At 33.7% G+C, this 16,601-nt stretch overlaps 1 protein-coding gene across 2 annotated transcripts in view; it reads left to right on the top strand.

Moving 5' to 3' along the window:
* Positions 1 to 16,601, top strand: part of PIK3C2G (phosphatidylinositol-4-phosphate 3-kinase catalytic subunit type 2 gamma) — a 336,298-nt gene that overhangs the window by 49,986 nt on the left and 269,711 nt on the right. For both annotated transcript variants that reach the window (XM_045554248.1, XM_045554249.1), the window contains exon 8: positions 12,524 to 12,646. In XM_045554248.1, the coding sequence (XP_045410204.1) occupies positions 12,524 to 12,646 (123 nt within the window). The remainder of the gene's footprint in view (positions 1 to 12,523; positions 12,647 to 16,601) is intronic.

The following is a 16,601-nucleotide window of genomic DNA, read 5'->3' as shown; positions in this document are numbered from 1 at the left end:
GAGTCTGGAAATTTAAGATGTGAAATGTGAAAAGAATCAACATTGGATTGTGTTAAGTCATAAAAATGTCATTCTTTCTAGTGTAGAATTTGAAATTTACCAGATACTCAGGGCACATTAAGACTTCATTCCTAGATCATTTATGTCTCTTTACTGTCCTCACTTTTGAGGTTATGTTAACCCACTTATGAGTAAATTTTAGTTATTTAAATGCCTCAGCACTGCTCATGTGTCATAGACATCTTTTTTCCACACACACAAATTGTTGGGAATCTGTAATCACTCTTAATTTCCAAATTCAGAAGTTTTATCATATTACTCATATATGAAGCCTCCAATATTTCCACTTTGAAAGAAACCATTGACTATTGTAAATTTTTCTAATATGACTTAAAAGTTGGCAAAACACAAAAGAAATACTGTCTTTATCACTGGCAAATAGCGATCATCACTCACAAATGAAATTATTTTATAAATAGATCACAGTGGCTGTGATTTTCCAGATGAATTCAATCCAAAACAATGAGCTCTTTAAATGAGTTTTTCCTAGGAAGAATCAATGATAAATACCTGATAAATGGGGACAGAATATGATATTATCAATTCACAACTTTGCACTTTCTATTTATTTGACAAGTGTATTAAGTAGCATTTCATCAATGTGCAAAACAGTATCAATTTGAAAAATAATATTTTTTTATCATATCTCCCAAACTTGGATTATTACAGGTGATTTAAAAAAAATAAGCATGCAACTAAATAAATATGACATGAATATTATTGTTTATATGAATATTAATAATTTAAATTATTAAATATTTTCTTTCATCAGAATTATTATTTCAACATATTTTAGGCTCTACTGATTTCGGATTGGACATTCTATTATGTTAAATGGCTAGTTTTGTAGGTAATTTACACAGAGCTTTTTCATTGGACGTTTTTTCTGTCTTCTATTCCATTAATACCCTGAAGTGTAGGGAAAATTTCTAAATTCATTCTGCATTCTGAAATTAAGAATAGAAGAAAAAGAAAAAATTTTCCCCAAAGGTATTGCTGAATGCTTACTTCATGCAAATTACTGAATTATTTCCTCATTGAAATCAAGGAAAATGAAAATCCAAACCATATTCTGAAGTTGCTGATGATCTAGACAGCATATTCGCATAAATAATGTATATAGTGGTATGTATACAGAGCAAATCAGCATAAAACCAGATCTCAGCCTAGGTAAAAGAATTAACTTCCGATTCAAATTTTTTTCTTCCTACTAGCCTCTAATACATTGTCTCCAAAATTCTTATTAAAATTCCCGTTAGAATATTAGAGAAAGTTAGCAATCCCTACCTCTAATGACAGAACTTACACTAGGATCTAGTAGCTATTGAACTAATTATAAACTAGATGGGCTAGGAGTGAGGAAAATCAATTCATCCTTTAAAATGTGGTTTGGCATCATGAAACATCTGCTTGGTATGAAAAGAGCTGAGAACTTCCAAATGCTTCTACCATATAGCCCATAACTCAGATGCTATACCAAGTAGATAACCAGGAGAATATGACATCTCTATTATTCAGGTTTAAGTAATTCAGTAAGGAAAGCAAAATAATACTTATCTCACACTTGCTCGTCTGAAATCCAACTGCAGTCACCTAGACTAGAAAAAGGTATATATAAGTAGAAAGAAAGAGGGCACAGAGGGATTTTATAGTGTATATTTAGCTTTTAAAGAGTGAAGCTCTCTTAGTAGCAAGGAAATCTATTGTAGGATTTTTTCAGAAGTTCCGATTTCAATCCTAATTTAAGCATAGTGGCAGCCTAGGAAAAAATCAGGAGCAGAGATTCTGAAGTCGGATAGATGAATATGTCAACCCCCTACCACTATGAAAGTGTTTTCTTTAGACTTCCTAGATTTCATATTATTCATCACTAGAGTGAAGATAATAAATACAATGCAATGATATTTTAATAATTCATTAAACAGTAGATGTAATGTGCTTAATATAACATAATGACTGGAAAATAACAATTGTTCAAGAAAAGATAAGTGCAGGTGTTACTTTATTGCTATTACTACTACTCTTTTCATCACTACCATTCAAGTAGAGGATTGTATAGGATCCAAAAGAAAACTGTCACAAAATTGATTTGCAGTCACAGTAGAATATAAGAAAAGGTGGAAAAGGAGCGAAAATTCATAAGATGAAAATAGGACAAAATGAATAGGTAACCAGGACCAGCTGAAAAGGCACAAAAGGGGAAGTCATGGAAATAAAGGGGATAAGATCGGGCCACAGGAAAACGAAGCACAATTCCAGATTGAAACCTACCTTAGCAGAAATAAAGGGTAAATTGAAACTACTAAAAGTCAAAGCTATTATGTATAGAAAACTCCCAGATTTGAAAAATTATAAAAATTTAAAGTAAAAGTAGATCCCCAAAATGGAAGATAATCACTAGTTAATATAATTTGGGTTCTTAGTTAAATAGAAAGAACTAGAAGGAGTGTGCAAAGAAATAACATGGTCTGACATTCTCTTTGCAATTTGTGTAGTGAATTATACAATACATGAATAACACCATATATATACAAATTAAAAAAATAATAACAGAGCAGGCACTCATTAAAAAGTAAGTTAAGAAACAAAATATTGCTGGTATCATAGGTTCTTGTCTATGTGCCACTTCATATCTGCTCTCCTTGACATAAGGTGAAAAATATTTTGTAGCTTTTATTATTTCATCACCAAAGTTTGTATCTATTAGCAATGCAAGATTTTTATTTCCTTTCCAAAGTCTACATAAATGGAATCAAACTAGTTGTACTTTTTGAATCCTGTGTCTTTCATTCAATATTGTTTGTGGGATTTACCCACTGTATTCTATGTGGTTGTGATCAGTCCATACTCATGGCTGTATAGTACCCATTAAAATGGACCTCAACTTATTTAACTACTCTACTACTGGCGTACCTTTGAAGTAATAGAGTTTTTCTAGTGTATGTACCTAGCATCATAGATTTACAAAATAATATGAAACACTTTTCTAATAAGGTTGTTCACATTTCACATATATATGGAAGTTCCCATTGGTCCACCTTCCCACAAACATGTAGTATAGTCCAACTTTTTAAATGTTTGCCAACGTGAGGTATGTGTAATGATATTTTGGGTTTAATTTTAATTTTCCTGAATATTAATAAATTCATGATTCTTTACTTTTTTCAAAATGTAACATTGAACTGTCCTCTTTTATAATTTACATGTTCAAACTTTTGTTCGCTTTTCCACATTTCTTTATCTTTTTCAGATAGAGTCATGAGAGTCTATGTATTTACTCTTCCTTTGATTATATGTGTTGTAAATATCTTCTGCCAATTGGTGGCCTATCTTTTCACATTCACTATGATGTCTTAGTTATTAAATCAATTTTCTCAAAGTTTAATTTATATAAAATAAAATGTACCTATGTTAAGTAAACAGATTTGGCCATTTTTTACATTGAACCATATGTTCTCTTATTATTGAATTATAAAAGTTCTTATGTATTCTAGAAGACAGTTCATTATGAGACACATGATATCTGTACTGGAAATATTTTCTCCCAGTCTATAGTTTATTTTTGTTTGTTCACTTGTTTATTTCATTTACTTATGTGCCATTCAAAGAGTAGAAATTTTTAATTTTTTAACTTTATAACTTATAATTTCTCATCTTATTTAATAAAGATTTGCCTATATGAATTTGTATACCTTTTCCCTAACCTTTTTAAAGACTATTTATTACTTTTAATTGTTTTTTAGTTCTAGGATTCAAGTTACTTTTTGTATGGGTTAGAAAGTAACTCTCAGTGGTTTTGTTTTGCTTTTCTAAATGAATATCAGTCATTCCTAAATAATGTATTTTAAATTATATGCTTTTCTCTATTACATAATCTTTACAACTTTTTCAAAATCATTTATCCACATATGTATAGATCTAGTTCTAGACTTTCTTTTCTGTTCCATAAGTCTATATGTCTATCCTTACATTGACTCAACACTATCTTGATTGCCATACTTTTATAAAAAGACTTGAAATCAGGCAATATAAGTTCTCCAATATTGTTCTTTTAAAAATATATATTTGGCTAATTTAGATACTTTGCTACTATTGTGTTGAATCTTCAGATCTATTAAGGAGAATTGATATTTTAAAATATTGAATTTTCTAGTCCATGAGCATCCAATTTAATATAATCCATCTCTCCATTTATACAGAAATTTTTAAAAGTTCTCTTAGCAATGTTTATAATTTAGAGTATAGAGATTATGTATATTTTATTACATGTATCAAGTATTTCATGTTTTGGTATGATATTATAAATATTTTTATATTATTTCCCAGTTGTTTGCTACTACTATGTAGAAACAAAAATAACTTTCATATTTTGACCTTGTATACTGTGTCTTGTTGAATTTGCTTTTTCTTTCTAGGAGCTATTTTTTAGATTCCTTAGTCTTTCTACATATACAATTATGTCATCTGTGAAACACTGTTGCTTTTCTCTTCAATCTACAGGCCTTTTATTTCCTTTACTTGCCTTATTACTTAATACTTGCCAAGATCTCCAATAGAATTTTAATAGAAGTGATAAGAACAGAATCCTTGTCTTGTTATTCTAAGGGAGAAAGTTACAGTCTTTCACCACTAAATATGAGGTTATTTGGAGGTTATATAGTTGTGATATGAAAAGTTAGTTGCCTTTTAGTAGGCTGAAAAAGTTTCTTTCTATTCCTAGTTTACTAAGAGCTTGTATCTTAGAATGGATAATGAATTTTGTCAAATTTTTATTTGCATTTATATAGATACATGTATGGTTTTTCTCTTTTATTCTTCTCAAATTTTAAAAAATATCTTTGCATTCCTGGGATTAACCACATTTACTAAGAATTTATAATCCTTTTCATATATTTGTAGCCTCAATTAACTAATATTTTGTTAAGGATATTGGCACCTATATTTATGAGGAACATCAGTCTGTGTTTTTATTTTCTTACAATATTGTTGTTAGATTTTGGTATCAGTGATGCTTTCTTAATAAAATAAGTTAGGAAATGTTTTCTTTTCCTCTATATCCTAAAAGAATTTAAGTAGAATTAATTTTATGTCTACCTTAAATGGTTTCATTCACTAGTGAAACTATATCTGCTCTGGGGTTTTCTTTGTAGGAAGGATTTTAATAAATTCAATTTTTTAAATTGACATACAACTAGTTAATTTTTTAGAGCTTTAAAACCACAAATTATCCTCTAAGTTTCAGCAGCATCCAACAAATTTTGACATATTGGCCATTATCTCTTCAAATTTCTTTTATCCCGTTCTTATTTTTCTAAAACTCCAATTGCATATATGAGTCTGACAACTTTTAGATGTTGTGTTCTGGGTTCTCCTCCCACTCTTTTTTCCCTTTGTGTTTCAGTTAGGATAATTTCTCTTGACTTATCTTTAATTTCATTGATACTTTCCTTATCTATGTTCGATCTGCCAATGAGACCATTGAAGGGATTCTTCATCCCTAACATCATATATATTTTTATATTTCTATCATTTCCATTTTACTTTTTCATATAGGTTCTGCCTCTCAGTTAAAATTCCCCATCTGTTAGTGCCTGTTGTTCACATTTCCCACCAGATCCTGTAATATATTCATTATAGTTATTTTAATGTCTCCGTCTGATAGTTCTAACATATGGGTCATTTCTTAGTCTGGCTTTGTTCATTGTTTTATCCACTGACAATGGGTTGTATTATCTTGTTTTTTCATGTGTGGATCCTTAGTTTTGATACAATGCTACACATCATGTGTAGAACAATATTAAAGACTGAGGTAAATTGTATTCACACCTGGAAATGGACAGTGTTCTGCTATGCCAGTGATCCCCAACCTTTTTGGCACCTCGGACCAGTTTCATAGAAGACAATTTTTCCAGGGACCAGGGGCTTGGGGATTGTTTTGAGATGATTCAAGAGCCTTACATTTATTGTGCAGTCAAACCTCTCCTGTTGATGATAATCTGTATTTGCAGCCGCTCCCCAGCACTAGCATCACCGCCTCAGCTCCACCTCAAGTCATCAGGCATTAGAATATCAAAGGAGCACACAACCTGGATCCCTCACATGCATAGTTTACAGTAAGGTCCGTGCTCCTATGAGAATGTAATACCACTGCTGATCTGACAAGGGGAGACCTTATGCCATGATGCGAGCAATGGGGAGCAGCTGTAAATAGAGATGAAGCTTCTCTAGCTCCTTCACCACTCACCCGTCACTCGCCTCCTGCTGTGCAGCCTGGTTCCTAACAGGCCACTGACTGGTACCAGTCAACGGCCTGGGGATTAGGGACTGCAGCATTGTGCTATTTATATGTAGGGCTGATACAAGCTAGTCAAGATTAGAGCTTTATTTGTGTTTTATTGTTGCTATCATTATCATCAGGGCACTACAGATTTAAAATTCCTCTAGCCGTTAGTTATTATTATCTGTGCTTATAGTGGAACCTGTAGTACTCTGAAATTTTCTCAGTGCTCTTGCTTCACCCTCAGCTGTCAATAGTCTTTGCTTGTCGGTGCCACAAATAGATTCTCTCTCAATGCTCTCAGACCTCTCCCAGGAGTACTCTGCTCTTGCTTGTTTATTACTCAATGCTAGACTCATTTTGGCAGTGGGGTCATGGGGGTTCTATGTTGTAATGACACAACCACAGCCTCAGGAAGACTCTGTACTTGAGCTTCAGGATTGGGGCTTTCCGAGCATCCCTGTCTCTCCTCCCTGTGGCAGCCAAATTCTGTCTTATATCTGCAGTTAGTACTGTGCAAGAGACAGGTCACTGCTCCGCCTCCCTAACCTCTGATTGGTATCCTTGCAGAATCGTAGACCCAAGATAGGGTTTCCTGCTCCTTTCCCAGGAGTGAAAGGATTTTGCTTCTACCCTTCTCTCATCAGCCAAGGAGCTTCTCCTACATCCTACCTATCCTCCAGAGGCAGACTGTTTTGCTTTTTACTTCTCCCATAGAAGCAAGGGATTTTTGCCTGGGCTCAGGGTGACAGAAGGTTTGCTGCCTCTCTCCCCAACAGCTTGAGACTTTTGCTTCTTATGAAAGAAGGATTCACATAAGTGGACAGGACTCCATGCCTGTCCTTCCCCAAATAGCTAATCACCTACACACCTACCCCACTAAACAGGACTTCAGCTTCTTGCACTGCTTTCAATATTTCCTCTGAAAAACTGGTAGGTGTCCTGGAAAAGAACTTGCAGGTTATTGTAAACTTCCCACATGTCTTGGGCTTCCTGATATTCCAAACTGACATGCTAGCACACATCTGTTCTTTAAAAATTTGTTACAATTTTAGCTTATTTCTTCTTTCCCAGTTCTACCGTGCCCACTTCTTTTTCTTTTACTCTGCCAAAGATTGAACACTTGGTATGCTCCATCTCTCATTGGAGGGGCCGTCACTCTTTTTAGTTCAGTTTACTTGGTCACCTGGTGACCTTAAACATTTCTGCTGGAGTCAGGAAAAGTTATGATTTTGTACATTATCTTGATTTCTTCATTGTTACTGTGGGATCAGATTTTTTTAATTTTAACCCAAACTGTGACTCCAAAGACTATCTTTAATATTTAAGGAAAAATAATTTATAATAGTTCTAAGTACTGAGCCAGGAATGAAAATCATTCTAAATTCTCAATTTGTCTCCAAATTCATTAATTGAATTTGATAATTTTAGTATGTATACATAAATAGAAACCCATTAAAGTTTATATAAAATCTGGAAAATGGTAAGCTGTTTCATGGCTATTTAAAATGCATATTGTTTTAGTCTCCATCACAGGTAAATGAGAGAGGGGGAAAAAAACCCGTGCTGTTTCATTTTGTTTTGTTTTCCAGAAAGATGCACAGGAGAAAAGTTTATCATCCATCTTTTCCAAAGTTCAAAATACTTTTCAGGTATTCTTAATATCTAAAGCGTTAGATAAAAAAATAAAAAAATAAAAATAAATAAAAATAAAAATAAAGCGTTAGAATGCTGCTCCTTCAAAGTCTATGATACATCAAATATTTCCTAAGATAAGCTTGGAACGTAGTACATAAAATCACAGAATTGTTTTCAGTTTTCATTAACCCAAAGAATCAGAGTTAGAACGAATTTAGAGGTAGACTAGTCCAAATTCCTATGCAATGCAAAAATCTCCTCCAAACAATCCTGATTGCTCAGATACCTGTAATGTGGAACAACTCTCCTTTCAAAAGGCAGCCTACTCAATTTTTGGACAAAGAATTCTAAGGAAGATTTTTCTCATATTGAGCCAAAAAGAGCCTCTCTAAATTTGCAACCATTTGTTCTAATTTATCATTTCCATTTCAGAGCTACCTACAGTAAATCTAATCCCCCTTTTACCGAAAAGACCATCAAATATTTGAAAATGGTTATGTTTCATTTTTTTTCTTTTTTTTCCAAGCTAAAATTTCCTAGTACCATCAACTGCTTTTACATTTTTGTCCATTAAGCTCCAATCTTATGGCTTATTTCTCTGCACTTTGTGAGTTTCAACTTTTTCCTCCATTATCAAAATATTAGATGTTCTGAAATATTACACACCCAGCTTTCAACTTTTGTTTTTTCTATGTATGTTCTCTCTCTCTCCAGACAATCATACTCAAATTCTTGGCCAGGTTATCACCTCTATAAAAATGATCCCCAGGCCTATCTTTAAGATATCCCTTGAAATGGGGTACTAATCCTACTGTGTTTTGTGTCTGTAATTTCTCATAATGTGAATCAGAAGTAACAGAATTTATAAACTTTAGGCTGATTATTCCCTTCCTTCTAGTGTGTGTGTGTGTGTGTGTGTGTGTGTGTGTATGCATGCACACACATGGGTATATGTATCTATATTTGGGGAGAAACTCTGTGGAGAGGGTTAAAAAAGTGTTTCTACACAGCAACTTTACATTTGCTTCTGCCTGCATCCAAAATAATCACAATAGCCTAGTGCCATTTTTAACAAAAATTCCCACTATAGGTAGTATAAATGAATACTCCACAGCCACATAACACACACTAGGGTTTCGATTTCTTGGGTAATTATTTTCTTCAAAGACTGGATAGAGAGAGCCTTCTTCAAAAGTTCTCTTGGTCAGTGGGCATAGATTTTCTTTCCCCACCCCTTCCAGCTGGCCATCTATCCCGTGTCTGGCTTTTATTCGGGATTTTAGCTCCAATTCCTGCTCTCCTACGTCCACCAACTAGTTTGGGCCTAAAATTGCAGTATTTGTCGAATGTGAGCAATAAACACTAATTCCTAAGCCTGAACATCTAAATCTAGTCAGATATGTCCTCCAGGCCACTGCAGCGTCAACGTTGGAGCTGCTACTCAGACTTGAAGTTTCCTCTAAATTTCTGCCACCCAGAGATTCATCCTCTTTGTTTTGGGCTAAACTGTGCATTTACATTTTTTCTTATAGTTCATCTAGTGTTTATATGAGCATACTGGTTATGTGTGTGTGTGTGTTTGTGAATAGCATGTCTATGTTTTCTCAATCCAATAGTTTCTCAATCTAGAACTAGAATCCCATTGGATTTCCCCAGGCAGCTCAAGCTCTGTGTAACAAAAAATACCTTTATCATGATACTACCACAAATTTTCCCATTTTTGTCTGTATTTCTGCCATAATTAATGGCACCCTGTACTCAAATGTAAAATTTTGAAATCATCTTAAATCCAACTTTTCTGTTGGTTCTCATATCCAATTAATTAGCAACCTAATTTTATAATTAGAGTATTTTACTTAACATATCCTAGCAATCACAGTGACTCAAGAATATAATGAATATAATATTTATCTTTCAGAGTATTTGTGGAGATTAAATGAGAGAAATAGGTCAGATAAGAAGTACTGCAAGGTTGGAGTTTTAGATTCAATAAATCAGCTACCAGCTACATAGTGACCCCAAGTCAACCCAGCATTTGTATTTTAATTAGTAATATTTATGGATTTTCACAAACTCACATATCTACTTAGAATATATGAATGAAAAAATAAACAGCAGCTAATATGTACCTCTCCCATAGTTTTTATGATTTTCTAATTTTCATTTTATTAGTTATTTGTGCATGTACAGTGTCTGATTTCTCCTATAAACTGAAACTTCTGTGTGAATAAATAAAATTAATTAATTAAACATTGAAATTTAAGCTTTATTCTCTGCCAAGCACTTTTGCATATTTTATCTAATTTAATCTTTATAATAACCTTATAATTATTATTATTCCCACTTTACAGAAGAGAGAATTTAGGCACATGAAAGTTAAATACTTTGATGACAGTCACAAATAGAAAGGGGCAGACCCAGGATTTGGACAAATGGATCCCAGCTGCAAAGCTGAAAGTATTGGCTACTATGCCATTCTAAATGAATATATTAACAGCATATTAATAGTGGAGTTGCTGTCCTTTGGGGAAATTAAATTTGTAAAGTCCATTCTCAAATCAAGTACCCAAAACTAAACTCCAGTTTAAATAATATACATGGAAAATGTGGTAGAATTCTTAACTTCTAGTTATAGAGAGTATATGTCTTTTGATTCAATTTAATAATGAAGTAGATCTTCTGGTAGCCACATCACAATGTTGATTTTTATTGAGTTCACACATAAATGAAACAACTGACTGTTTTCTATATGGATTACTCGTAATTTTTCCTGTTATTATAAAATTGAGTAGTTGTACTTTCTTAAACTGTGAAAGACTTAAAATATATCCCAATTAAATTGCATCTTCTTCCTTTTAGCTCATTAATAAAATCTGTTGACATTTTTGGAATCCTTATTTTGTCTTTGATAGTATTAATTAGTTATTTTTCCTGGGTTTTTGTCATTAGCTTTCAGTGTTTGTAAAATCACATATAAACGATATTGGCAATAAATTAAAAAGTACATATTATTTTTCCATAAAAGACGCAAATCGGTATCCTATTAACTTAAAACTAGTGTTGTGTCTCTGTATTGATGTTTTGTTAGTGAAATGCTGTTGGCTGGGTGCGGTGGCTCTCACCTGTAATCCTAGCACTCTGGGAGGCTGAGGTGGGCGGATGGCTTAAGCTCAGGAGTTCAAGACCAGCCTGAGCAAGAGCGAGACTCCGTCTCTACTAAAAATAGTAAAAATCAGCCGAACATGGTGGTGAATGCCTATAGTCCCAGCTACTCAGGAAGATGAAGCAAGAGGATTGCTTGAGCCCACGAGTTTGAGGTTGCTGTGAGCTAGACTGACATCATGGCACTCTAGCCCGGGTGACAGAGTGAGACTCTGTCTCAAAAAAAGAGAAAAGAAAAGAAAAGAAAAGAAAAGAAAAGAAAAGAAAAGAAAAGAAAAGAAAAGAAAAGAAAAGAAAAGAAAAGAAAAGAAAAGAAAAGGCTCTAGAATAAGGAGAGGTAAAATCTTTTTGGGCCTTGAATTCACATCTTTGTGTGAAAAAATAGGAAAAATACTTTCCATCTCTGCCTGAAATAAACTGTTCTAATCCTCCATTGGAATGACTGTGCTGCTGGTAAGAGAGCCAATGTGCTTTGAAAAGCCATTATTGTTAATGATATAGACAAGGTACATAAAAATATTGTACAGTGAAATGCGATTAGCATGGAATTAAAGAATAAAGAGAGATCTCTCACTATAGTTAATGGCAATACATGGAAAAAATTAAGGTCAAAAAGAGCAGACTTTTTTTTAAAATGAAAACATAATATTTAAGAAAATGTGCAAAGCTGAGATATAGAAACACTGATGAAAAGCTCTTAGAATGGGGACCATAAAACCTTTGTATATTTTAAAATTAGCTGGGATTTTTGACATTAAGAAGAATATTTGTCATCATTGATTTTTTGGAAACATCAGCTGCTTCAAGGATATTGCAATCAAATGATTACCAAGCACTCTAACACCACAATTGGGTTTCTCAAGTTTGTTCTGAACTCTGAATCTGATTTTTAATAAGTTTGTCCTCCTATATACTGATTCCAAAAACAAATGCATTCTGAAACTCTACATGGATCTGCCATCATTACTTTGTTTTTAAAGTGTTTTGTAGAAACCACAGACTTTGTCTAAGTTTGGGTTTCCCTCTCTCTCTCTCTTCGTCTCTTCTTCCCTCCCCTCTTCTTCTGCCTCCTCCTCTCCCCCTCCTTTTCCTTCTCTCTCCCTCTTCCTTATCCTAACCCTCCCACTACCATTCTCTCATTTTATTTCAGGTAATGTTAAAGTGGAGCTAAGTAAGTTCTACCTTTGAGCTTTGACTCAGTGAAAATTGTGGCCCCTGGCACAGGCTAACCAGAGTCTTGAGAACTTTCTTTTTATATGAAAGCAACCAATTACATTTTATTCCATTTCCTCTTCATGATGAAGAAGAAGAAAGAAGAGGTTTGACGGTAAATTAGTGTCCTCTCCATTTCAATAAATGGTAAGACGTGAATCTTGTCATTTCCAGGAAAACGTGGATAATATTACTGAAGAAGTTAAAAAAATATGCAGTGTTCTAGGGTGTGTGGAAACCAAACAAATTACAGATGCAGCAAATGAACTAAGTCTAATTCTTCAGAGAAAAGCAGAGGTAAATATATTCATCTATTACACAGTAATTATTTTAAACCTGAGTTCAATAATTACATAAGAAGTGAAAGACTTTTTACTAACCACTATATTTCTGTGTGTTTGTGTGTGTTTCCGAGCACACAGAGTACTTTTCAATTATGTGGGAGTAATGGCAGCCTGATTCTACTATGCCAAATGAATTTAATTAAATTAAAAGGAAATTTCTTATACCTTTGAAAGTTGTAACTATTGTGTAACTTCCAAGTGAAACTGAAATCAATCCTACCTAGATGAATGTACTTGTATAATATTCACATGCAAGTGTTTGTATAGGCCCTTAACGGCTCTCATGCACACAGTGTACATAGGTATAAGTTTCATGTTTGGGTGGATAAGTACATTCATAAAAGATCAGTTTTTGTGGCATCTTTTACTGAATTTGCACTGTACACTGCTTCTATGATTTCTGAGTGCATTTCTCTAAATCCCACATCCTGTAATGATTTCCTGGTTTGGGCGGTCTGATGTAGAATTAAAGTATGATTATTGCCCAAGAAAAATATTAGGAAACTTGGTCACAATAAATCCATTCATCTTATTAGTGTAGCAGATGATAAAGCAGAAAGATATAATAATAACTAATATTTGCTAGGACATTTCAATATATAAAATAGTTTCACATATGCATTACCTCCTTTAATTTAATTTTTATTTAATTTCAATTTTTCCTCACAGCAATGTTGTAAAGTTGGTATTTTAATGTTCATTTTATTATTAAAATCTGATGCTTAGAGTGCTTGTGTATAGAGAATTAATAAGTGGCAAAATCCAGACTTGAAGGCAAGCCTTTATACCTATTCCAGTAGATGTGAAACTTTGTAAGGGAGACTGAGCACATGCATTCCTCAGCTGCATGGAAGAGAACAATGGACATTATACTACCTTTTTTTTTTTTTTTTGAGACAGAGTCTCACTCTGTTGCCCGGGCTAGAGTGCCGTGGCATCAGCCTAGCTCACAGCAACCTCAAACTCCTGGGCTCGAGCAATCCTCCTGCCTCAGCCTCCTGAGTAGCTGGGACTACAGGCATGTAACACCATGCCCAGCTAATTTTATATATATATATATATATATATATATGTTTTTAGCTATCCGTATAATTTCTTTTCTATTTTTAGTAGAGACAGGTCTTGCTCTTGCTCAGGCTGGTCTCGAACTCCTGAGCTCAAACAATCCGCCCGCCTCGGCCTCCCAGAGTGCTAGGATTACAGGTGTGAACCACTGCGCCCGGCCTATACTACCTTTGAATATGCCAGCCTTGAAATTTCCAAATGACTGATTTAAAAATGTAGACAATCATATTATTATATATAAATCATTGTTCTTATTGCTTATTGCTTTAAATAGATAAGTGGCTATGAAAATTCAATAATTTCTTAATGCTGGGCTTTCTGTGCCTTATTTTAATTCAGACTTTTGTGTGATTAGGTGGTAAAAATAAATAAAGAAATTTAAATACTTTATTTATGTGAAAAGTGAGAGTGATGATTCTGAGGAGTCATGGAGGCACACCTTCAAAATATTTTAAAAATAAACATGGATTAAAAACTAAAAACACGAAGCATTAAAGAAATCAAAGTCTAAATAATATAATCAATAAATCCCAAAATTCAATGTCCAAGGCAGATTCGTGTTTATTTTCCTAAATTTTCTTTAAAGAGGAAACACCTACTCTTTCACTTCCCAATTTATAGAAGAAAATGGAATAATTATGTAGTCTCCAACACTGGTTTTTTGTCTAAATATGAAGATCTATGGTCTTCACAAATAATACCAAAGTAATCTGATGTGATCACATTTGATTTGATCAGATTTTTCTAATCTGTGTTGGAGTAAAAAATATATATACCACAGTCTTCAAAAGCATTTCAAATAAATATTTTGATGAACTTAAAAACTTGGAAATTATATAGCACTAAAAAAGCTTTATAATAGGTAAAGTTAAGTCAGGGTAATAATATGTGAGAATTAGCTTTCAACAAGTAATCATTTCTCTTAGATTATCACACTTTGGAGACATTACAAGAACTTAGAGCTGACAATAAAACATCATGAGCTTAGGGTAATGCAAAAGTAAATTCCAGACAGAGGAACAGGTCTGTCTCCATGAGTGGAGATGACCCTGAGTTTAAAGACAGTATAGAAAGTACAGTACACTCTCAAAGTCAGTAGAGAGCAGACTGCTCCAATAAGAAACAGTGTCATCCCAGGGTTAGGGTCTGTCCTTTGTTACCCCTAGCAATATGTTAAGGTGGGGGTAGGAATATTCATGTCTTTTCAGGGAGTAGGTGGAAATTTCCAGAATCATATGTCCTCCCATTTTCTATCCTGGTATGGCTGGCTCTGGAACTGTCATGGCACTAGGGGGTGTGAGTTTTACTATGTTAATGAGGAAAAGGTTACCTTTGGTCATAAGCTCCTACCTTCTGCACATGCTCCCAGTCAGGAACAGTCTCTAACCTCAAGTTCTTGCTGTTGTGGTTGCTTTTCTTGGTTTTTATTGGTCCCAACCCTTAGCCCTTGACCACATTCCCCTATTGCCTGCCCTGACACCTGCATACCCCTCATCCCTTCCTAACATCCTGACAAGTATGAACCATTGCCAGAGCAGGAGACCAGAGGAGCAGATATGCACACGTGTCTTCCCATCTGTTAAGACTATTTGGTTCTTTTTCAACTTTAATGTCTATCTCTTGGTGAATTGGTAGAAACAAACAACTGATCAAAGAATGAGGAAAATATAATTTTAGGGTGAAGTTCTTTAAATGATGTTAAAGTATTCCTAGATACAAAAAGCTTTATCTTCAAAACATTCATATTCTGAAACTCCCTAAAAGAACAAAATGACAATTATCTCAGAAATATCAAACATTCACTATATCTGAAGCCAAAAGAACTCTTCATGGAGAAATTGGTTATTTCCTAGGAAAGCTATGAGCAATTATGATGCTCAATAAAAGCTCACATTCACATTTCACTTTCCTTATGTGCTAAGTTTTGCGTGATTTTTCTTTGCAGCTTTTTAACTCTTAATATCTATATATTTATTCATCTTGTATTTTGATAAGACTAAAATGATTTTTATGTATAAAAATTTAAGAGAGAGTTGACAATTGTGAGTTTTATTTAATATATGTCAGTGGTCAAACTATTCTATATTCCCCCCCCAAAATGGATCCTATTTATTTGAACAGACTTTTAAAAGTTTATTTATTCTACATCAATAGCCTTCATACTTTTTTTTCCATCTCTTTTTCCATTCTATCTTGTGAGCCCACCTATATAAGAATATTGGCACACACACTAAGTACATTTTCCAGAATTTGTGCAGTAACCAGCTACAGTTCACAATGCCAAAGCAATTCAGTCTATCCACCCACCACGAACTTAAGATTAAAGAAATACTGAGAAATACAGGTCTTCTGCCAAAAAACTCTGAAATTTGAGAAGATTTTCTTTTCCTTGGCTGTACTTTTGGTCAGTGTGCAAGAGCCTATTTCCTGCCACACGGGGAAGTAATTAGGTATTTATTAAATGTAAGTTTTGGCAAGATGAAGAATTATATCACAAACACAGTTATACTCTATTTCATGCTCCCACCCAGCACTAGAAACACTTTTTCATCCTTTAAATTATATTCCAGAAGTTCACATAACATATTTCCATTAAATGCTCACACAATAGAAGAACTACAAAGTAAAATATATGGTCTTTCACACTGTGGCATAGGTGGATGACATGGTAACTTTATAATACAAGTCTGTATCTCTGAACAAAATGAATTCTAGTTAAGCCAGGGTAACATCTTTAATAGTCTCACCTGCATGGATGGGGTAAAGATCTTCCGAATAGTTAAGACTAGTATTAATAGTTGAAACTATACTCAGTGAAATATTTTACCTAATAGAAATGCTTC

Source organism: Lemur catta, chromosome 6 (genome assembly GCF_020740605.2).
Source record: "Lemur catta isolate mLemCat1 chromosome 6, mLemCat1.pri, whole genome shotgun sequence".
Lineage (NCBI taxonomy): Eukaryota > Metazoa > Chordata > Mammalia > Primates > Lemuridae > Lemur > Lemur catta.
Note: the sequence above shows the minus strand (reverse complement) of the source record. Positions and strands in the feature narration are given on the sequence as shown.